The 23,149-nt window shown below is 38.8% G+C and overlaps 1 protein-coding gene across 1 annotated transcript in view; it reads left to right on the forward strand.

The window, feature by feature from the left end:
- TTN (titin) overlaps window positions 1–23,149 on the forward strand; it is a 288,926-nt gene that overhangs the window by 209,574 nt on the left and 56,203 nt on the right. The window contains exons 241-275 of the mRNA XM_058440679.1: window positions 24–332; window positions 421–611; window positions 1,013–1,442; window positions 2,723–3,031; window positions 3,163–3,311; window positions 3,398–3,430; window positions 3,525–3,654; window positions 3,748–4,047; window positions 4,141–4,458; window positions 5,558–5,854; window positions 5,963–6,262; window positions 6,345–6,659; window positions 6,753–6,901; window positions 7,348–7,498; window positions 7,587–7,868; window positions 9,561–9,863; window positions 10,734–11,036; window positions 11,138–11,419; window positions 11,513–11,812; window positions 11,905–12,207; window positions 12,297–12,605; window positions 12,720–13,001; window positions 13,103–13,402; window positions 13,488–13,781; window positions 13,876–16,842; window positions 17,170–17,490; window positions 17,589–17,873; window positions 17,972–18,271; window positions 18,583–18,885; window positions 20,059–20,334; window positions 20,438–20,737; window positions 20,831–21,133; window positions 21,510–21,809; window positions 22,189–22,476; window positions 22,838–23,134. Coding sequence (XP_058296662.1) covers window positions 24–332; window positions 421–611; window positions 1,013–1,442; window positions 2,723–3,031; window positions 3,163–3,311; window positions 3,398–3,430; window positions 3,525–3,654; window positions 3,748–4,047; window positions 4,141–4,458; window positions 5,558–5,854; window positions 5,963–6,262; window positions 6,345–6,659; window positions 6,753–6,901; window positions 7,348–7,498; window positions 7,587–7,868; window positions 9,561–9,863; window positions 10,734–11,036; window positions 11,138–11,419; window positions 11,513–11,812; window positions 11,905–12,207; window positions 12,297–12,605; window positions 12,720–13,001; window positions 13,103–13,402; window positions 13,488–13,781; window positions 13,876–16,842; window positions 17,170–17,490; window positions 17,589–17,873; window positions 17,972–18,271; window positions 18,583–18,885; window positions 20,059–20,334; window positions 20,438–20,737; window positions 20,831–21,133; window positions 21,510–21,809; window positions 22,189–22,476; window positions 22,838–23,134 — 12,279 coding nt within the window. The remainder of the gene's footprint in view (window positions 1–23; window positions 333–420; window positions 612–1,012; window positions 1,443–2,722; window positions 3,032–3,162; window positions 3,312–3,397; window positions 3,431–3,524; window positions 3,655–3,747; window positions 4,048–4,140; window positions 4,459–5,557; window positions 5,855–5,962; window positions 6,263–6,344; window positions 6,660–6,752; window positions 6,902–7,347; window positions 7,499–7,586; window positions 7,869–9,560; window positions 9,864–10,733; window positions 11,037–11,137; window positions 11,420–11,512; window positions 11,813–11,904; window positions 12,208–12,296; window positions 12,606–12,719; window positions 13,002–13,102; window positions 13,403–13,487; window positions 13,782–13,875; window positions 16,843–17,169; window positions 17,491–17,588; window positions 17,874–17,971; window positions 18,272–18,582; window positions 18,886–20,058; window positions 20,335–20,437; window positions 20,738–20,830; window positions 21,134–21,509; window positions 21,810–22,188; window positions 22,477–22,837; window positions 23,135–23,149) is intronic.

A 23,149-nucleotide genomic window follows, 5' to 3' on the forward strand; every position in this document is an offset into this window, starting at 1 on the left:
TTTTCTTTCTCTTCTCTTTGCAGTGCCTCCAACTATTAAGTTGCGTCTGAGTGTTCGAGGAGACACTATCAAAGTTAAGGCAGGAGAGCCTGTCCACATCCCTGCAGATGTGACAGGCCTTCCAATGCCTAAGATTGAATGGTCCAAAAATGAAACTGTAATTGAAAAACCCACTGATGCACTTCAGATAACCAAGGAAGAGGTATCCCGAAGTGAGGCAAAAACTGAGCTTAGCATTCCCAAAGCGGTCCGGGAGGACAAAGGCACTTACACAGTTACTGCTTCCAATCGCCTTGGCTCAGTGTTCCGAAATGTTCACGTTGAAGTATATGGTAAGTGACTTGCTTTCTTACATCAAAAAGGCATCCATTGTCTGTTTAAGGATTGCCTTCTCAATATTCTCTGTTGATTCCTTTCCAGACCGCCCATCCCCACCAAGAAATCTTGCTGTTACTGACATTAAAGCTGAATCTTGCTACTTGACATGGGATGCCCCTCTTGATAATGGTGGCAGTGAAATCACCCATTATGTTATTGACAAACGTGATGCAAGTAGGAAGAAAGCAGAATGGGAGGAAGTCACCAACACTGCTGTAGAGAAAAGATATGGGGTAAACTCTTCTAAATATTTTCTTATACACATTAAAAGTACATGACTCTGGTTTGACGCCATTTTAGTATAACCTTGGAATTTGATAATTAAACTCAAAACCACACACAATAAGCTGTTATTTTGTTATTGTAGTGTTTAGCCCCACACACATAAGGCTCCTTAGTACATAGCGTTTGATACACAGATACTCTTTTAATTGAGATCCACTATCGGGTACAATACATCTACATATTTTTATTTTAAAAAAGCTTTCTCCTTTTCCCTGTCTTCCCATGTTTTGAGTCTATATATTTATTTCTTCTTATAATCATCCCTCCCAAAATAAGTTGAATTTTTAAATGAGTGAAAATCAACATAAGTATATTCTCTTCAATAAATTTCTATTTTTCTAATTTCTAGATCTGGAAACTTATCCCCAATGGTCAGTATGAGTTCCGAGTCAGGGCAGTGAATAAATATGGAGTCAGTGATGAGTGCAAATCAGATAAAGTAGTCATTCAAGATCCTTATCGCCTTCCTGGACCTCCAGGAAAACCAAAAGTTTTGGCACGCACCAAAGGATCAATGCTAGTGAGTTGGACTCCTCCTTTGGACAATGGTGGCTCTCCAATAACTGGCTACTGGCTGGAGAAAAGAGAAGAGGGAAGTCCTTATTGGTCACGTGTTAGCCGAGCACCAATAACTAAAGTGGGATTGAAAGGCGTGGAATTTAATGTTCCTCGTTTGCTTGAAGGCGTTAAATACCAGTTCAGAGCCATGGCAATAAATGCTGCAGGAATTGGTCCTCCCAGTGAACCATCAGATCCAGAGGTTGCAGGAGATCCCATATGTAAGTATGCTTCCGTTTCTGGGGACTAATTTCTAAAGCACAAAGTCACTAAATGGATAATTCTGCCTTAAATTTCTTATATTTTTCTATGCCAAATTATTTTATTTATTAAAATAAAAAAGGTTCATATTCACATAGACTATCAGAAGTATATATTTACATGTGTATACATACATGCACATATATATACATACACACATACATAAAATCATACAGTTTGTAAACTCTTGGATTAAACCAAATATTTTATGAGGAATCACAATAATAAAGACCTGGACTATAAACTCCTATCTCTTCTGATACTTTAAATAGATTTCTATCTCATTAGATACTGGGGAAATCATCTCTCCCACTAAACAGTCAGACCTTCCAGTAGGAATTCAACAAAAAACAAAATGTTGTTAGCTTCTCAATAATATTATTGAACAAAGATTTAGGATTCTCAGGCATAGTCTGTGAGGTCAAATAAGAGAGAAAAATTCTTCCAAAAGATCTGTGAGCAGATTCATTCAAAAATTAAAAAACACTGTGGCCATAATAATTCATCCTGTTTGTTATATATCTGATTAGATTCTCTATAGAAGAAAAATTCAATTATTTGTTAAAAAGAAAATTTTAAATACTCAAGTGCTATGTGGAGCATATATACATATATAATGATGTAGTTATTCATTCGTTTGCAAACTAGTATTGAACAGGTGCTTTGTGCAAGGATCTATATTAACCACTGGAGGGGGAAAAGTTAAGATTAAAAAGACAAGTGCAGTAAAAGAATTTCTGTAATTGTAAAGCACTTTCAGAAAGGTAAAGGATTGTTATGGGATTACTGTAGACATAGATCCTGTCCCTAAAGGGCATTAAGATTAGTTTGTGTTCGAAGGTTTACTAGCTATTGATGGAATCGTTTTTAAATTTTCATATTGTGGCAAATTAAATTTAAATCACGTTTTCAGTAAAGGCTATTGTAGAATTTCTTCAAAGGGATCTCAAAAGTAAAGTAGTTTTTTACCAATCATGTGTAAATAGGATGTAAATCTAACAAGATAGGAAGTAGTCTTTCTATTCCCAGTTAGTTGTTTGCTTTCTCTGTTTTTGCATTAATGCTGAAGGAAAATAGACCATTTCCTTTATTTCTCTTCTCTAGAAGGCAACTGTATTTCCTTTTAGCATTTCTATTTTAATAGATTAAAATAATATATGATCATGTGTAGTAAAAGATTCTAGCACTTCATCAGCTTCAAAATCTGATGAAGCTTTTTTTTTTTTTCTTTTGTTATTAGTTCCACCGGGGCCACCTTCTTGCCCAGAAGTTAAAGATAAAACGAAGTCAAGCATCTCACTAGGATGGAAACCTCCAGCCAAAGATGGTGGCAGCCCAGTCAAAGGATACATTGTAGAAATGCAAGAAGAAGGTACTACTGACTGGAAAAGAGTAAATGAACCAGACAAACTTATAACTACCTGTGAATGTGTGGTGCCTAATCTGAAAGAGCTCAGGAAGTACAGATTCAGAGTGAAAGCTGTCAATGAAGCTGGTGAATCTGAACCAAGTGATACAACTGGGGAGATCCCTGCCACTGATATTCAAGGTACTAGTACTTACTCAGTTTATGTATTCCTCTTTTGATCTTATTATGAAATTGACTAATTTACTGAAGATATTTCAATTACTTTTGACAAATATGAGCTAAATCCTGTTAAATTGTATGTGGTATTACAGAGGAACCAGAAGTTTTCATTGATATTGGAGCACAGGACTGTCTGGTTTGTAAAGCTGGCTCACAGATTAGGATTCCTGCTGTCATCAAGGGACGCCCAACACCAAAATCATCTTGGGAATTTGATGGAAAGGCAAAGAAAGCAATGAAGGTAAGAAAATAACCATTCTCCTCTTTTTTCCACTGAATCACTGTGAGAGTATTTATACTACAACTGACTGTCTGCTTTTCTAATAGGATGGAGTTCATGACATACCTGAAGATGCACAGGTAAAAAAATAATAATTAAAATAATTCAGAATATGGTTGACTTCAATATTGCTATGATTTCATTCAATGTATGACTACTATTTTCTTTGTACAGCTGGAGACTGCTGAAAACTCCTCAGTAATTATTATTCCGGAGTGTAAACGATCTCATACAGGCAAATACAGCATCACAGCCAAGAATAAAGCAGGACAAAAGACTGCAAATTGCAGAGTTAAAGTCATGGGTAAGAAGGACTTTGAAAGTTGCTACAGAATAAAAACAAATTATTTTTAAGCATTTAAGGAACGTTGCTTACATTGTGATTTACATCCAACAGATGTACCAGGCCCACCCAAAGATCTGAAAGTCAGTGATATCACAAGGGGTAGTTGCAGACTTTCATGGAAGATGCCAGACGACGATGGAGGAGACAGGATCAAAGGCTATGTTATCGAGAAGAGGACTATTGATGGAAAAGCCTGGACCAAAGTCAATCCAGACTGTGGAAGCACCACATTTGTAGTGCCTGATCTCCTCTCCGAACAGCAATATTTCTTCCGTGTGCGAGCAGAAAACCGTTTTGGTATTGGTCCACCTGTGGAAACCATTCAGAGGACCACTGCCAGAGATCCGATATGTAAGCTTTAAAATCTAAATTTCAAATATCTTCTCAAAACTGAAGTATATTATTATAAACAATGCTTAATACTTCCTTTAACTATTTTTAAAGATCCTCCTGATCCTCCTATTAAACTCAAGATTGGCCTCATCACAAAGAACACAGTACATCTGTCATGGAAACCCCCGAAGAATGATGGGGGCTCCCCTGTTACCCACTATATTGTTGAGTGCCTTGCATGGGACCCTACTGGGACAAAGAAAGAAGCCTGGAGGCAGTGCAATAAGCGTGATGTGGAAGAACTGCAATTTACTGTTGAAGACCTAGTAGAGGGTGGGGAATATGAATTCCGAGTCAAAGCTGTCAATGCTGCAGGAGTCAGCAAGCCTTCAGCCACTGTTGGCCCTGTGACTGTCAAAGACCAGACATGTAAGTACCAATGTACTGAGAAAGAATGTCCTCCTCACAGCTGCCTTCCTAGGTGTTCAATAATAGTTCAAAATTAAAAGAGCTATATCTGTACCTTAGGAAGCTACTATGGCTTGAATGTAGACATGGGCACATTACTCAATTACTCATTCCCTCAATTTCCACAGAATTTTCACATTCCCTTACCTGTTACCTTTTCCCTATTCAAAAGAGATGATGTCTGTAATTTCCTCGCTGTAATTTTCTCCATGGCAGGCTGTTTTATTTATCAGAGGCTAAAGCAATTTCTCTGCATGCTCCTCAAAAGGGACAGAAAGTAACTAGTCATTTTCTTAGCAACTGCTGAGACCCATTTATCTTCACAATCAAGTTTCTATTTCTCTATATGAGAAAAGATATATCCATTTTAATGAAGTGTATATATATATGTGTGTGTATATATATACGTATATATATATGTGTGTATATATATATATACACGTATATATGTGTATATATATACACACATATATATACACTTCATTACCACACATATATATGGTAATAATTGTTCCTCTGATAATTACTATCACTACTGTTGTGTATTTGTTTATTCTCTCATCTAAGTGTAAAGAAACTGTAGTCACTACCCTCTTTGAATATTTCTGTCCCAAATTTGTGCAAAATGGAAAATTGCTTTCCTTTTATTAACAGTTATATTTCTTAAAAGGGGAATTCACCTTCTTACGTATCCCTTCATAATTCTGCGTAAATATTAAAGAGAGTATCCCATGATACTCTCCTACTACAATCTCCTCTCTTCCCTTTTGTCAGGATATAAGAATATAATAATACACATCATTACATGCATAATGATGCCAAATAAAGTGAGGCAAGCACTGATATATAGCCACATGTAGATCCAATAAAAGATGCTGACCCCGTGTACCTGCTCCCCAAACTAGTGTAATAGTGTTAAAGACAGAACCATTCTTTATATTGGGCTGAGCTACAAAGTCTGACTACAGTGGATCCAAACAACTTTATAGTAACTGTGAATTCTACTTTCTATCCCTCTATGCTTTTTGCTCCTAATGACAACTTTTTTTTAATAATCTAGGCCCACCATCAATTGATCTAAAAGAATTCATGGAGGTTGAAGAAGGAACTGATGTTAACATTGTGGCCAAAATTAAGGGTGTGCCATTCCCAACACTAACCTGGTTTAAAGCTCCTCCAAAGAAGCCTGATAACAAAGAACCTGTTCTCTATGACACCCATGTCAACAAACTGGTGGTGGACGATACTTGCACTTTAGTTATTCCACAGTCTCGCAGGAGTGACACTGGCTTATATACCATCACAGCTGTAAATAATCTGGGAACAGCATCAAAGGAGATGAGACTGAATGTCCTGGGTAAAGACTGCATGGTTTGGTTAAAACTACTTGTTTTTCTGTTCATAAATAACATTTGGCTTTAAAATCATCTGACTGATAAAGGGTTCCTTCTTTAAACCATTTTAGGTCGTCCTGGCCCTCCAGTGGGACCCATAAAATTTGAATCTGTTTCAGCAGAGCAAATGACACTATCTTGGTTTCCACCTAAAGATGATGGTGGGTCTAAGATTACAAACTATGTAATTGAGAAAAGAGAAGCTAACAGGAAGACATGGGTCCATGTCTCCAGTGAACCTAAAGAGTGCACGTACACGATTCCCAAATTGCTAGAAGGCCATGAATATGTATTCCGAATCATGGCCCAGAATAAATATGGCATTGGAGAACCTCTTGACAGTGAACCTGAAACAGCAAGAAACCTCTTCTGTAAGTAGGAGAACATTTTCACATACAAAACCATTTTTACTTCTTTTTTTAATTTCTTATAATCATATGATCTTTTTCACAGCTGTCCCTGGAGCACCAGATAAACCAACAGTTAGCAGTGTGACTCGTAACTCCATGACCGTCAACTGGGAAGAGCCAGAATATGATGGAGGCTCTCCTGTGACAGGGTACTGGCTGGAAATGAAAGACACCACTTCAAAGAGATGGAAGAGAGTTAACCGAGATCCTATCAAAGCCATGACTTTGGGTGTTTCTTATAAAGTGACTGGTCTTATTGAAGGTTCTGACTATCAATTCCGGGTATATGCAATCAATGCTGCTGGCGTGGGTCCAGCAAGTCTGCCATCAGACCCAGTGACTGCTAGAGATCCAATTGGTAAGCCTTGAAACCATTCCTTTTTGTAAAATCTTATTTTCCAAAAGTGCCTTGGAAAAGTCAAGAATACTAACGTATACTGGCGCTTTGCAGCCCCTCCTGGTCCTCCATTTCCCAAAGTGACAGATTGGACTAAATCATCTGCAGATCTGGAGTGGTCTCCCCCACTAAAAGACGGTGGATCCAAAGTAACTGGATACATCGTTGAATATAAAGAAGAAGGAAAAGAAGAATGGGAAAAGGTAGGAAAACTGGGCACTAAGGAAATGCACTATGAATAAACTAAAAATGTCATAGTTATTCTCAATCCCATTAACTTCTGTCTATACTTTTTGGATTAAGAAATCAGGAAAATAGCATAATTTTAACTCATATTCCAAACATCTGTTAATGTCAGAAATCTAATCAAAAGTTAAGTCATGTTATTACTAATCTTTTGGTTATAAACCCTGGAATGTGGAATAAATAAATAAAGGTTTAATCATTTGACAATAATTTTAAAGCATAACTCCTGCCAAGTTATTCCATTCAGTGTTGCCTGTAATATCTGATCCCTAAAACCTAAACCAGCAACAATTTTCCCAGAGTAAACAGTTAAATAGGCTGCTGGTGATGCTTTAGGAAGCCATTAAAGCAAGAAGCTACAAAGAACTATTCTAATTATAAAATGTTTATGATTTCTCCCCAGGGTAAAGATAAAGAAGTGAGAGGAACAAAGCTTGTTGTGACAGGATTAAAGGAAGGAGCATTCTACAAATTTAGAGTTAGAGCAGTCAACATTGCTGGCATTGGAGAACCTGGAGAGGTCACAGATGTCATTGAAATGAAGGACAGACTTGGTAATTATCAGTCCTTCTTTTATGCCATCAGTATTTTGTTTCAGATTGAAGGCGAAAAATCACATTTCTAATTTTCAATTGCTTCCAGTTTTACCTGACCTTCAGCTAGATGCCAGTGTCAGAGATAGAATTGTCGTCCATGCTGGAGGGGTGATCCGAATCATTGCCTATGTGTCTGGAAAGCCTCCTCCAACCGTCACTTGGAACATGAATGAAAGAACCTTACCTCAAGAAGCCACCATTGAGACCACAGCCATTAGCTCATCCATGGTCATCAAGAACTGCCAGAGGAGCCATCAAGGCATCTATTCTCTTCTTGCCAAAAATGAAGCCGGAGAAAGAAAGAAGACAATTATCGTTGATGTATTAGGTAAATACTTTCGATTTGTCTGTGCAACTTTTTAAACCAACATTCTTATTATATTTACACAAAGCTATGCTGTATGCTATGTAACAAACATTTTGGAAAATAAGAAAAATCACCCATAATCACGTTGAACATTATTAGAATTTTTAAAAATTTCCTCCTTACTTTTTTATTCTATGTGTATTCTGTATGGTGGGTCTAAGTTTACAAACTACATAATTGAGAAAACAGATGCTAAAAAGAAGACATGCATCCATGTTTCCAGTGAACCTAAAGAGTGCATGTACACAATTCTCAAATTGCTAGAAGGCCATGAATATGTATTCTGAATCATGGCCCAGAATAAATATGGCTTTTTTATAGAACTTGCCCCCATGGTGTCTATTATGTTGTTATATAGTTTTCATAGAAGCAACTTTCCTTAAACTGTACATGAATGTTTAACAATTTGCCAGTGCTGACCATTTCACATCATGAGACTCTATCCCTATCACTAAATTATCATAAAATGCAAAAACCTGTTTGAAGGGTTTCAGTATTCTAATTGAAGAGAAGCATCATAGTTGGTTATCAATATTGTATTTCTAGTCACTGAATATAGAGTTGAACTCTGTGAGGCTTTTTCATGGCTCTCATTGGAGGCTTTAGTCCAGTGATTTGCTCAGAACATGAAGCCTTTCCACTCAGAGCTCTTTCTAAGCATGTCTATACTCCAGCCACAGTTTTTATGTGAAAATTGCCAGTTCTATGTTGAATATAATTAATATAAGAATGGCATAAGGAAAAATATCTCATTAAGCAATAGTCCCACAAACTTTCAGGTTAGTTTCAAGCACCTAAAGCTCTTTTGCCTAATGGCTATTACTTTAATTTGAGAACAGGTACATTTCCATGTTAACTATTTGCAACCTCCTCAAAGTCATTCTGAAATTTGGGGCCTCCTATGCTGCTTGTTGATCCACTGGTCATCCAGAAATAAACCATCTCTCCCTCCTTTTCCCCTGGAGAGGAAACTGGACATAGAAACTGACTATGCCACTCTTACCCATCTCCTGTATCCCTCTGCATGCTTGCCTCCTGTCCAACTCACAAATTGCTTTTAAAAAGCATTTTTATTTTCCCTTCAGCCTCTACTAAAACCATGGTAACCAATAACTGTTGCAAACCTACTTCATTAACAAATATGGGGCTTGATGCTATGGCTCACACCTGTAATCCCCTGACTTTGGGAGGCCAAGGCAGGTGGATCACTTGAGGTCAGGAGTTTGAGACCAGCCTGGCCAACATGGTGAAACTCTGTCTCTACTAAAAATGCAAAAATTAGCCTGGTATGGTGGCACGTGCCTGTAGTCCCAGCTACTCGGGAGGCTGAGGCAGGAGAATTGCTTGAACCTGGGAAGCGGAGGTTGCAGTGAGCCGAGATCATGCCACTGAACTCCAGCCTGGGTGACAGAGCGAGACTCCCATCTCAAAAAAAAAAAAAAAAAAAAAAAAAAAAAAAAAAAAAAAAAAAAAAAAGGTGGTTGACTGTTTTTGTATTGACTAGATAGCAGGAGGAAAAACTAACTCAATTAGTAGACACAAAACCTTACTTTCTTCATAACAACATTTTTGTCTCCTTTTAAAAAAAACAAATGTTGAGCATTATCTTTCATTGAAGGCAAACAGCTTGAAATATTTTCTTCCTATTTCCAGATGTTCCAGGTCCCGTTGGAACACCATTCCTAGCTCACAACCTAACCAATGAGTCCTGCAAACTGACATGGTTTTCTCCAGAAGATGATGGAGGCTCTCCAATCACCAATTATGTCATTGAAAAGCGTGAATCTGACCACAGAGCATGGACCCCAGTGACATATACAGTTACCCGACAAAATGCTACTGTCCAGGGTCTCATTCAAGGAAAAGCCTACTTTTTCCGAATTGCGGCTGAAAATAGTATTGGCATGGGTCCATTTATTGAGACATCAGAGGCACTTGTTATCAGAGAGCCAATAAGTAAGTAAAAAAAATATATATATATACTTAATCACTTCTTTATTCATTTAGTACAAGACTATGGTGAAAAAATATGTGTATAAATGCCATACATTTCATTCACTTGACAAGCAGTCATCACACAACTACTCAGTATCTGATTTGGTAGTATCTGGACAGTGATTGTGAAAGAGATTTTACGAATATGTATAATTCATCAAATTTCTTTCTTTGTTTTTTTTTTCTTTTTCTTTTTGGTTTTGTTTTGACACATAGTCTTACTCTGTTACTGAGGCTGGAGTGTAGTGTCATGATCTTGGCTCACTGCAACCTCCACCTCTGAGGTTCAAGTGATACTTGTGTCTCAGTCTCCCAAGTAGCTGGGATTACAGACATGCACCACCATGCCCAGCTAATTTTTGTATTTCTAGTAGAGACAGGGTTTTGCCATGTTGGCCAGGCTGGTCTTAAACTCTTGGCCTCAAGTGATCCATCTGCCTCGGCCTCTGAAAGTGCTGGCATTACCACTCCTGGCTCATTTATCAAATTTCTTCCATCTACACCTCACAGATATTTTTTTAATTGCCCACTTAATGGCATTAATAGAAACTGAATTATTTTCCTACTTCTAAAACTACCAACTCTGAAGACCCTTCCTAAATTATTTTGCCTCAACAAACCTCTATTTCCTCATCTGTCAAGTGAAGAAATTCGATTGTATTGGGTCCTTTTTAACTCTAATAGTTTTATGATGAGACCTCTTTTGCTATTTATGGGAGCAGAGAGTTTAATGTTTAAATGCAATCTTCAGAAAAGGAATATTCACTACATCCTACTACATTCTTAATATGACATTTTTTTCTATCACAATTCCTATACTTATATTCGCAGCTGTACCAGAGCGTCCTGAAGACCTGGAAGTCAAAGAAGTTACTAAAAATACTGTAACTTTGACTTGGAATCCTCCTAAGTATGATGGCGGGTCAGAAATTATTAACTATGTCCTAGAAAGTCGGCTCATTGGAACTGAGAAGTTCCACAAAGTTACAAATGACAACTTGCTTAGCAGAAAATACACTGTTAAAGGCTTAAAAGAAGGTGATACCTATGAGTACCGTGTCAGTGCTGTCAACATTGTTGGACAAGGCAAACCATCATTTTGCACCAAACCAATCACTTGCAAGGATGAGCTGGGTATGTGTCTACTACAATTTATACTTCTGAAACTTGCACATTTGTAGATTTGTAATAAGACATCAATAAAAATGACTTGCCTTTATAATTATAAATTTTAGCACCCCCAACGCTTCACCTCGACTTCAGAGATAAGCTCACGATTCGAGTTGGTGAAGCTTTTGCCCTCACTGGCCGTTACTCAGGCAAACCAAAGCCTAAGGTTTCCTGGTTCAAAGATGAAGCTGATGTGCTGGAAGATGATCGCACTCATATAAAGACTACACCAACAACACTTGCTTTAGAGAAGATCAAGGCCAAACGTTCAGATTCTGGCAAATACTGTGTGGTTGTGGAGAACAGTACAGGCTCTAGGAAAGGTTTCTGTCAAGTTAATGTTGTTGGTAAGTCTTATTTAGTGGAAAGAATAGATCTTGTATTCTTTCAAAAGCAGAAATGGAAATAACATTTTGTGCCATGATTTTTTTTTTCTGCAGACCGTCCTGGACCACCAGTAGGACCAGTTAGTTTTGATGAGGTGACCAAAGATTACATGGTTATCTCTTGGAAGCCTCCTTTAGATGATGGAGGCAGTGAAATCACCAATTATATTATTGAGAAGAAGGAAGTGGGTAAAGATGTCTGGATGCCAGTGACATCTGCAAGTGCTAAAACAACATGCAAAGTTTCTAAACTACTTGAAGGAAAAGATTATATTTTCCGGATACATGCTGAAAATCTGTATGGAATAAGTGATCCTCTGGTGTCTGATTCAATGAAAGCCAAAGATCGTTTCAGTATGCATTATGTTTCTTTTTAGTGATTCAATGCTTGATAAAACTAATAGAAAGAAATAAATTTGTAACGCATTTTCCAACATTTATTATAGGGGTTCCTGATGCACCTGATCAGCCAATTGTTACAGAAGTTACCAAAGACTCTGCATTAGTAACCTGGAACAAGCCACATGATGGAGGAAAACCCATCACAAACTACATCCTGGAAAAGAGAGAAACGATGTCTAAACGATGGGCTAGAGTTACCAAAGATCCTATTCATCCATACACTAAATTTAGGGTTCCTGATCTTCTAGAAGGATGTCAGTATGAATTCCGGGTTTCTGCAGAAAATGAAATTGGTATTGGAGATCCAAGCCCACCATCCAAACCAGTCTTTGCTAAAGATCCAATTGGTATAGTATTAATGGATTTATTCAGTTTTCATGTTATCTAACTTTGTTTTCAGCTATAAGCTAATTTGTTTTTTACTTTTATTTTTTAGCTAAACCAAGTCCACCTGTTAATCCTGAAGCAATAGATACAACATGCAATTCAGTCGATCTAACTTGGCAGCCACCACGTCATGATGGTGGGAGCAAGATTCTGGGTTATATTGTTGAGTACCAGAAAGTTGGAGATGAAGAGTGGAGAAGAGCCAATCACACCCCTGAGTCATGTCCTGAAACTAAATATAAAGTCACCGGTCTTCGGGACGGTCAAACCTATAAGTTCAGAGTGTTAGCAGTCAATGAAGCTGGTGAATCAGATCCAGCTCATGTTCCGGAGCCAGTCCTAGTAAAAGACAGACTTGGTGAGTAAAATGCTCTCACTTGTGTTTGCAAGAAAAATAGATGTCTGATTGTATGTGTTTAATTGTAATCTGCATTATGGATCAAATCTGAGTGTTCTGTTCTCTTTATTCTAGAACCCCCTGAGTTGATTCTTGATGCCAACATGGCAAGAGAACAACACATTAAGGTTGGTGATACTCTAAGACTTAGTGCCATCATCAAAGGAGTGCCATTCCCAAAAGTAACTTGGAAAAAAGAAGACAGAGATGCTCCAACTAAAGCAAGAATTGATGTGACTCCAGTTGGTAGCAAGCTTGAAATTCATAATGCTGCCCATGAAGATGGTGGAATTTATTCTTTAACAGTGGAGAATCCAGCTGGTTCAAAAACTGTCTCAGTAAAAGTACTTGTATTAGGTAAGAATTTTAATACTTATGCCATTAAAAATAAATTTTGATAATTTTGAGCTCTTATTTGGATAAAATTACTTATAAAACTGTTATTTAACACTTTTTAGATAAACCTGGCCCACCTAGAGATCTGGAAGTCAGTGAAATTAGGAAAGATTCTTGTTACCTTACTTGGAAAGAACCACTGGATGATGGTGGTTCTGTTATTACCAATTATGTGGTTGAGAGGAGAGATGTTGCCAGCGCCCAGTGGTCACCTCTCTCAGCTACATCAAAGAAAAAGAGTCACTTCGCTAAGCATCTGAATGAAGGCAACCAGTACCTCTTCCGAGTAGCTGCGGAGAACCAGTATGGACGTGGTCCTTTTGTTGAAACACCGAAACCAATCAAGGCTCTGGATCCTCTCCGTAAGTTGCTTTCTCTGAATACAAAACTATTGTTTGACTGTCTCTAAGAATATTACTTTTTCATCATAACTTCTTCTTTGAAAAGATCCCCCAGGGCCACCCAAGAACCTGCACCATGTAGATGTTGACAAGACTGAAGTCTCCCTAGTCTGGAATAAGCCAGATCGTGATGGTGGTTCTCCAATCACTGGATATTTGGTAGAATATCAAGAAGAAGGCACCCAGGACTGGATTAAATTTAAGACTGTGACAAACTTAGAGTGTGTGGTTACTGGACTACAACAAGGAAAGACCTATAGATTCCGTGTAAAAGCTGAAAACATTGTGGGTCTTGGTCTCCCTGACACAACTATCCCGATAGAATGTCAAGAAAAACTAGGTAATTTTTGGACTAGCCGTATTATCTTATTTCTTTTTAAAATTATTCATATAGGTGAAAATCAAAATCTAATTTTTTCATGTTTACTTTTCAGTGCCTCCATCTGTGGAGCTAGATGTGAAATTAATTGAAGGTCTTGTGGTAAAGGCTGGAACCACAGTCAGATTCCCTGCTATTATAAGAGGTGTGCCTGTTCCTACTGCAAAGTGGACAACTGATGGGAGTGAGATTAAAACCGATGAGCACTACACCATTGAAACAGACAACTTCTCATCAGTACTTACCATTAAGAACTGCTTAAGGAGAGACACTGGGGAATATCAAATCACAGTTTCCAATGCAGCTGGTAGCAAAACAGTAGCCGTACATCTTACTGTTCTTGATGTTCCTGGGCCACCAACAGGTCCTATTAATATTCTGGATGTTACTCCTGAACACATGACTATCTCATGGCAGCCACCTAAAGATGACGGAGGAAGCCCTGTGATAAATTATATTGTTGAGAAACAAGATACAAGGAAAGACACGTGGGGTGTTGTCTCTTCAGGAAGCAGTAAGACAAAGCTGAAAATCCCACATCTGCAGAAGGGCTGTGAATATGTTTTCCGAGTCAGAGCAGAGAATAAGATAGGTGTTGGTCCTCCCCTTGACTCCACACCTACTGTTGCTAAGCATAAATTTAGTCCTCCATCTCCTCCTGGTAAACCAGTGGTTACTGACATTACTGAAAATGCAGCAACAGTGTCTTGGACCCTGCCAAAATCTGATGGTGGCAGTCCAATAACTGGCTACTATATGGAACGTCGAGAAGTAACTGGCAAATGGGTGAGGGTCAACAAAACACCTATCGCTGACCTGAAGTTCAGAGTGACTGGACTCTATGAAGGAAATACATATGAGTTTAGAGTTTTTGCTGAAAATCTTGCAGGACTAAGCAAGCCATCCCCAAGTTCTGATCCAATAAAAGCTTGCCGGCCCATCAAACCACCTGGACCACCTATTAATCCTAAACTGAAAGACAAGAGCAGAGAAACAGCTGATTTGGTGTGGACAAAGCCTCTCAGTGATGGTGGTAGCCCCATCCTAGGATATGTAGTGGAATGTCAGAAACCTGGCACAGCACAATGGAATAGGATTAATAAAGATGAACTCATTAGGCAATGTGCCTTTAGGGTACCTGGACTAATTGAAGGAAATGAGTACAGATTCCGTATAAAGGCAGCTAATATTGTAGGAGAGGGTGAGCCAAGAGAACTAGCAGAATCTGTGATTGCAAAAGATATCCTTCATCCTCCAGAAGTAGAACTTGATGTAACTTGTCGTGATGTTATTACCGTGAGAGTAGGCCAAACTATCCGCATTCTAGCTCGAGTCAAAGGCAGACCTGAACCAGACATAACTTGGACTAAGGAAGGCAAAGTATTGGTCCGAGAAAAGAGGGTGGACCTTATTCAGGATCTACCTCGTGTTGAGTTACAAATTAAAGAAGCTGTTAGAGCTGATCATGGCAAGTATATCATCTCAGCTAAGAACAGCAGTGGACATGCCCAAGGTTCAGCCATCGTTAACGTCCTTGACAGACCTGGGCCTTGCCAGAATTTGAAGGTTACCAATGTAACCAAAGAGAACTGTACAATTTCTTGGGAAAACCCACTAGATAATGGCGGCTCAGAAATAACAAACTTCATAGTAGAATATCGCAAACCGAACCAGAAAGGCTGGTCAATTGTTGCATCAGATGTCACTAAACGATTAATCAAGGCCAATCTTTTAGCCAACAATGAATACTATTTCCGAGTTTGTGCAGAGAATAAAGTAGGTGTTGGGCCAACCATCGAAACAAAAACTCCCATTCTGGCTATTAACCCTATTGACAGACCAGGTGAGCCTGAAAACCTTCACATTGCAGATAAAGGAAAGACATTTGTCTACCTAAAGTGGCGGAGGCCTGACTATGACGGTGGCAGTCCAAATCTGTCATACCATGTTGAGAGAAGGCTTAAGGGCTCCGATGACTGGGAAAGAGTGCATAAAGGAAGCATTAAAGAAACTCACTACATGGTTGACAGATGTGTTGAAAACCAGATTTATGAGTTCAGAGTGCAAACAAAGAATGAAGGTGGGGAAAGTGACTGGGTGAAGACAGAGGAAGTTGTTGTGAAAGAAGACTTACAAAAACCAGTACTTGATCTGAAGTTAAGTGGGGTCCTAACTGTCAAAGCAGGGGACACAATTAGGCTTGAGGCAGGGGTTAGAGGCAAACCATTCCCAGAAGTTGCATGGACCAAGGACAAAGACGCTACAGACTTAACAAGATCACCAAGGGTCAAGATTGATACCTGGGCTGATTCATCTAAATTTTCTCTTACTAAAGCAAAGCGAAGTGATGGGGGTAAATATGTAGTTACGGCAACTAACACGGCTGGCAGTTTTGTGGCCTATGCCACTGTCAACGTTTTAGATAAGCCTGGTCCTGTGAGAAATCTGAAAATTGTTGATGTGTCCAGTGATAGGTGTACTGTTCGCTGGGATCCACCAGAAGATGATGGTGGCTGTGAAATCCAAAATTATATTCTAGAAAAATGTGAGACAAAGCGAATGGTTTGGTCTACCTATTCTGCTACTGTCTTGACACCTGGTACTACAGTAACACGTCTCATAGAAGGAAATGAATATATTTTCAGAGTCCGTGCAGAAAATAAAATAGGCACAGGGCCTCCAACAGAAAGTAAACCAGTCATAGCCAAAACCAAGTATGATAAACCTGGTCGCCCTGATCCCCCAGAAGTCACTAAAGTAAGCAAAGAAGAGATGACTGTGGTTTGGAATCCACCTGAATATGATGGTGGAAAGTCTATAACTGGATACTTTTTGGAGAAAAAGGAAAAGCATTCAACACGATGGGTCCCTGTTAACAAGAGTGCAATCCCTGAGAGACGTATGAAAGTACAGAATCTCCTCCCAGACCATGAATATCAGTTCCGTGTCAAGGCAGAAAATGAAATTGGAATTGGAGAACCAAGCTTGCCTTCAAGACCGGTGGTGGCAAAAGACCCCATAGGTAGGATGTCCTTGTTTTTTCTGATATTACATCGACTCTTAATCTCAAGCACAGAAGTATTTGATAAGTTAATGTAACATCTAAATCCGTAACATCAAAACTGTATTTAGCAAATATTTTTCCAAATAGACCTTTTACCAAAATACCTAAAAGGTACAAACCATAGTAGATTCTCATTTTTATGAAGGAAAAATAAAGAGGACTCTAATTGAAAAATTGGATGACCTATATTTGATTAACTGAGAATAGGCTATATAAAATTACACATTGAAGTATCACTAGTAGTAGTTAATCATATGTATATTTATTCTTATATTTTATTTTCAGAGCCACCTGGTCCACCAACCAATTTCAGAGTGGTTGATACAACCAAACATTCCATAACTCTTGGATGGGGAAAACCAGTCTATGATGGTGGTGCACCGATCATTGGATATGTTGTGGAAATGAGACCAAAAATAGCAGATGCGTCTCCTGATGAAGGCTGGAAACGGTGTAATGCTGCAGCACAGCTTGTACGCAAGGAATTCACTGTTACCAGCTTGGATGAAAACCAGGAATATGAGTTCAGGGTGTGTGCCCAAAACCAAGTTGGTATTGGGCGCCCTGCAGAGCTAAAGGAAGCTATCAAACCTAAAGAAATACTAGGTAAGTCCTTCCTTTAGCATGTGATTCATTCACACATACTTTCTTATGATTTCCCCACATTCTGAAAAATCAATTAATGACCTTAATGTCATTTGCAGAACCTCCAGAGATTGATCTGGATGCCAGCATGAGAAAACTGGTCACAGTGAGAGCAGGATGCCCTATTCGTCTCTTTGCTATAGTGAGAGGACGACCAGCCCCTAAAGTTACTTGGCGAAAAGTGGGCATTGATAATGTGGTCAGAAAAGGACAAGTTGATCTGGTTGACACTATGGCCTTCCTTGTCATCCCCAATTCTACCCGTGATGACTCAGGAAAATATTCCTTAACACTTGTGAACCCAGCAGGAGAAAAGGCTGTATTCGTAAATGTCAGAGTATTAGGTGGGTTACTAAAATGCTTCTCCCTCCCACTTCAAAAATGAATTTGTTAATAGGGATACTGAAGAGACATGTATATCTGATTTTATGATTCTTTACAGACACTCCTGGACCTGTGTCTGATTTAAAAGTTTCAGATGTCACTAAAACATCATGCCATGTGTCCTGGGCCCCTCCTGAAAACGACGGTGGGAGCCAAGTGACACATTATATCGTGGAGAAACGTGAGGCAGACAGAAAGACATGGTCGACCGTTACCCCAGAAGTTAAGAAAACAAGCTTCCACGTAACCAATCTTGTCCCTGGGAATGAGTATTACTTCAGAGTAACTGCTGTCAACGGATATGGCCCTGGCGTCCCAACAGATGTCCCAAAACCAGTGCTTGCATCAGATCCTCTAAGTAAGTATTATGCTTTCTTCCTCCTTTTAACTCCAGTCTCCTATTTTAGCAAGGTCAAGATACTAATACCATTTTAATCCACTTCTGAAAGAGATTTCATTTGTAGAGACCCAAATAGTGTAATAAATATCTATCTCACTCATGAAACACTTTTCTGATCTGTCTCATCTTATATGTTTTACTTTTAATGTACTGAACTACGGGTTCTACGTACATTGGAGCAAACGGCATACTAAAACTCTTATGTACGTTAACAAAGGGGATTTGATTAGGTTACCTAGGTAATCTTCTAAATTATGTTTTTCTTCTAGGTGAGCCAGATCCCCCAAGGAAATTAGAAGTGACTGAAATGACAAAGAACAGTGCCACCTTAGCCTGGTTACCTCCCCTACGTGATGGAGGAGCTAAAATCGATGGCTACATCATTAGTTACAGAGAAGAAGAGCAGCCTGCAGATCGCTGGACAGAGTACTCAGTGGTAAAAGATCTCAGCCTTGTTGTCACTGGCCTAAAGGAAGGAAAGAAATACAAATTTAGAGTAGCGGCCAGAAATGCTGTTGGAGTCAGTTTGCCAAGAGAAGCTGAAGGAGTGTATGAAGCCAAAGAACAACTGTGTAAGTAGTCGTTGCTTCATTTATGTCATGTGGTAAGTTTATTAGAATTTCTTTTATATGTAGACATTTCTCCCTGAGGAATCTAGCTCTAGAAATACTTGAAAAACAATAGAGAACAGTGGCTTTCAAACACATGAGTGGGCCAAAAACACACAGTAAATAAACTTGTACAAACACATATATAACTAAAAAACATTTCCTGAAACAATACCCATTCATTATCATGTGCATTCTTATGTTTTCTACCCTATTCTGTGTTTTTAAAAATATTGGCTGTACAACAAACATATGAAAAAAAGCTCATCATCATCACTGGTCATTAAAGAAATACAAATCAAAACCACAATGAGATACCATCTCACACCAGTTAGAATGGTGATCATTAAAAAGTCAGGAAACAACAGGTGCTGGAGAGGATGTGGAGAAATAGGAAAGCTTTTACACTGTTGGTGGGAGTGTAAATTAGTTCAACCATTATGGAAGACAGTGTGGCGATTCCTCAAGGATCTAGAACCAGAAATGCCATTTGACCCAGCAATCTCATTACTGGGTATATACCCAAAGGATTATAAATCATTCTACTATAAAGACACATGCACATGTATGTTTATTGTGGCACTGTTCACAATAGCAAAGACTTGGAACCAACCCAAATGCCCATCAATGATAGACTGGATAAAGAAAATGTGGCACCACATTTACACCACAGAATACTACGCAGCCATAAAAAAGGATGAGTTCATGTCCTTTGCAGGGACATGGATGAAGCTGGAAACCATCATTCTCAGCAAACTAACACAAAAACAGAAAATCAAACACCACATGTTCTCACTCATAAGTGGGGGCTGAACAATGAAAACACATGGACACAGGGAGGGCAGCATCACACACTGGGGCCTGTCAGGGGGGTGGGGGGCTAGGGGAGAGATAGCATTAGGAGAAATACCTAATGTAGATGATGTGTTGATGATGGGTGCAGCAAATCACCATGGCACATGTATACCTATGTAACAAGCCTGAACATTCTGCACATGTATCCCAGAACTTAAAGTATATATAAAAAAAAAAAAAAAATTGGTGGTAATACAAGCATTAATTTGCACCAGTATAGTTCTCCACCAGAAGAAACTTAACCACCTTCCCCAAATTAATATCTTTTCATTTTACTTTCAGTGCCACCGAAGATCCTTATGCCAGAGCAAATTACTATCAAAGCTGGGAAAAAACTCCGAATTGAAGCCCATGTGTATGGAAAGCCTCATCCCATCTGTAAATGGAAAAAAGGAGAAGATGAAGTTGTCACATCCAGCCACCTGGCAGTGCATAAAGCAGACAGCTCTTCAATTCTGATCATAAAAGATGTGACTAGGAAAGACAGTGGTTACTACAGCCTCACAGCAGAGAACAGTTCTGGGACAGACACTCAGAAAATCAAAGTTGTAGTCATGGGTAAGTTAAGTATTAGACAAACGGCCATCTAAATATGAAGCTCAGAAACATTTTTACACATCAAATCCTTGTTCTTACATTTCTTTCCTCTTGGTTCATGCAGATGCCCCCGGCCCCCCTCAGCCTCCATTTGACATTTCTGATATAGACGCTGATGCTTGCTCCCTGTCATGGCACATCCCTCTGGAGGACGGAGGCAGTAACATCACCAATTATATAGTGGAGAAGTGTGATGTAAGCCGAGGTGACTGGGTCACGGCTCTAGCTTCAGTCACAAAAACTTCCTGCAGGGTTGGAAAGCTGATCCCAGGCCAGGAGTACATCTTCCGGGTCCGTGCTGAAAACCGATTTGGCATTTCAGAGCCTCTCACATCTCCAAAGATGGTTGCGCAGTTCCCATTTGGTATGTTTTTGTGAAGGAGAAAAAAAAGTTATGTTTTCTTTCTAGTTTGTTACTTAATGTAGAAACTGACATTTTCCTTGTCTTCATCTCCAGGTGTTCCTAGTGAACCAAAGAATGCACGAGTCACCAAAGTCAACAAGGACTGTATTTTTGTTGCTTGGGACAGACCAGACAGTGATGGAGGGAGCCCTATTATTGGTTATCTGATTGAACGCAAGGAAAGAAACAGTTTGCTGTGGGTGAAAGCCAATGATACTCTTGTCCGGTCAACTGAATATCCTTGTGCTGGCCTTGTAGAAGGTCTTGAGTATTCATTCAGAATCTATGCCCTAAACAAAGCTGGATCCAGCCCACCCAGCAAACCCACAGAATATGTAACTGCAAGAATGCCAGTTGGTAAGTTTTGGGTTTTTTTTTATTGTTGTTGTTGTTGTTGTTTTAGTATTATGGAGGCACATTTAAATCTCAGAGTCTAAGATTTGGACTCCAAGACATAGACAGTAGTAGAGATCTGAAGATTACAACTCCCATTTAAGAATATGTTCTATCTCTTACAATGAAGATGACATATTAAAAAAAGAAAAGGACATATAATTTCCTTTAAAGCATACAGCAAGGACTCAAAAGTGCATACTAGTTGGATGGTTATTAAAATGGGGTAATTGTCATCCTGTTGAGCTTGTTACTTAGCAGCAGGGATGATAATGTGAAATATGGAAGTTTAAACTTCTGCTGGTAAGATAAATGGTGAGTGTACCTCTTTTTGTTTTAGATCCTCCTGGGAAACCTGAAGTTATTGATGTCACCAAGAGTACTGTATCTCTGATCTGGGCTCGTCCAAAGCATGATGGAGGCAGTAAAATTATTGGCTATTTTGTAGAAGCTTGCAAACTTCCTGGTGATAAATGGGTACGGTGCAATACTGCACCTCACCAGATTCCCCAGGAAGAGTACACAGCTACTGGCCTAGAAGAGAAAGCTCAGTATCAATTTAGAGCTATTGCCAGGACCGCGGTAAACATTAGCCCACCTTCTGAACCTTCTGATCCAGTGACTATCCTCGCAGAAAATGGTAAGATTCTGCTGAGTATTATAAGCAAAGATGTAACAGCATTCATGATGGTTATTTTTCCTAATAAAAAACTAAATATACACCTAAGGAAAAAAGGAAAATTAAAATGATGTTTTGTATATAGACACAAACATTATGATTATGGAGAATCATAATAACATGCTAAACTAAAATGCAGGATACACAACTGTGGCAACTATATAATTTCAATAGTTATTCAATAATGCAGTTACTGTTTGTCTATTAAAAATAAACAAAATGAAATAACACTAAAATTCCATTCTTGAAAGAGGCAGCATATGAATTTCCCACTATTATTAATAAGGATTACATAATATAGCTTTGCGTATATTAAGTCCTTTATCTTATTTCTTTCCAGTCCCTCCCAGGATAGACCTGAGTGTGGCTATGAAATCTTTGCTTACTGTGAAAGCTGGAACTAATGTCTGCTTGGATGCTACTGTTTTTGGTAAACCAATGCCAACGGTTTCTTGGAAGAAAGATGGCACACTGCTAAAACCAGCAGAAGGCATAAAGATGGCCATGAAGCGGAATCTGTGCACCTTGGAGCTATTCAGCGTGAACCGGAAGGACTCAGGAGACTATACCATTACTGCTGAAAATTCAAGTGGTTCTAAATCAGCCACCATTAAGCTTAAAGTGTTAGGTAACTAATAAACTTCATTGGAATCCCATATTTTACTTTGGTTAATGGGATGTAAATAGGATTTACAAAATAATGTGGGAGAAGACATACATATTCTAATGTATATTTCCTATGCACAGAATTATTCTTATGACAGAACCATGTTTTAGAGTTAAAAAGAGCTTTAGAAATCACACATTTCAGTTACCTAATTTTACAAATGAAGAAACTAAGATTCTAAAAAATTAACTAACCTCCTAGGTCATATAGGAAATTGACAACAGAGAGACTGCAGCCCAGGTCTCCAGACCTCCACTCTATACTTATTCCCCATTCCACATATTTTAGTGAAATACTTCACTCTTCTTCCTTATTCTTTCAGATAAACCGGGTCCTCCAGCATCTGTTAAAATCAATAAAATGTATTCAGATCGTGCAATGCTTTCTTGGGAACCACCTCTTGAAGATGGAGGCTCAGAAATCACCAACTATATTGTTGACAAACGTGAAACAAGCAGGCCCAATTGGGCTCAAGTCTCTGCAACTGTGCCTATCACCAGCTGCAGCGTGGAGAAACTTATAGAGGGCCATGAGTATCAGTTCCGTATTTGTGCTGAAAATAAATATGGAGTAGGCGATCCAGTCTTCACTGAACCAGCAATTGCCAAAAACCCATACGGTAGGAACATTTCCC

Source organism: Hylobates moloch, unplaced genomic scaffold (genome assembly GCF_009828535.3).
Source record: "Hylobates moloch isolate HMO894 unplaced genomic scaffold, HMol_V3 SCAFFOLD_1, whole genome shotgun sequence".
Classification (NCBI taxonomy): domain Eukaryota; kingdom Metazoa; phylum Chordata; class Mammalia; order Primates; family Hylobatidae; genus Hylobates; species Hylobates moloch.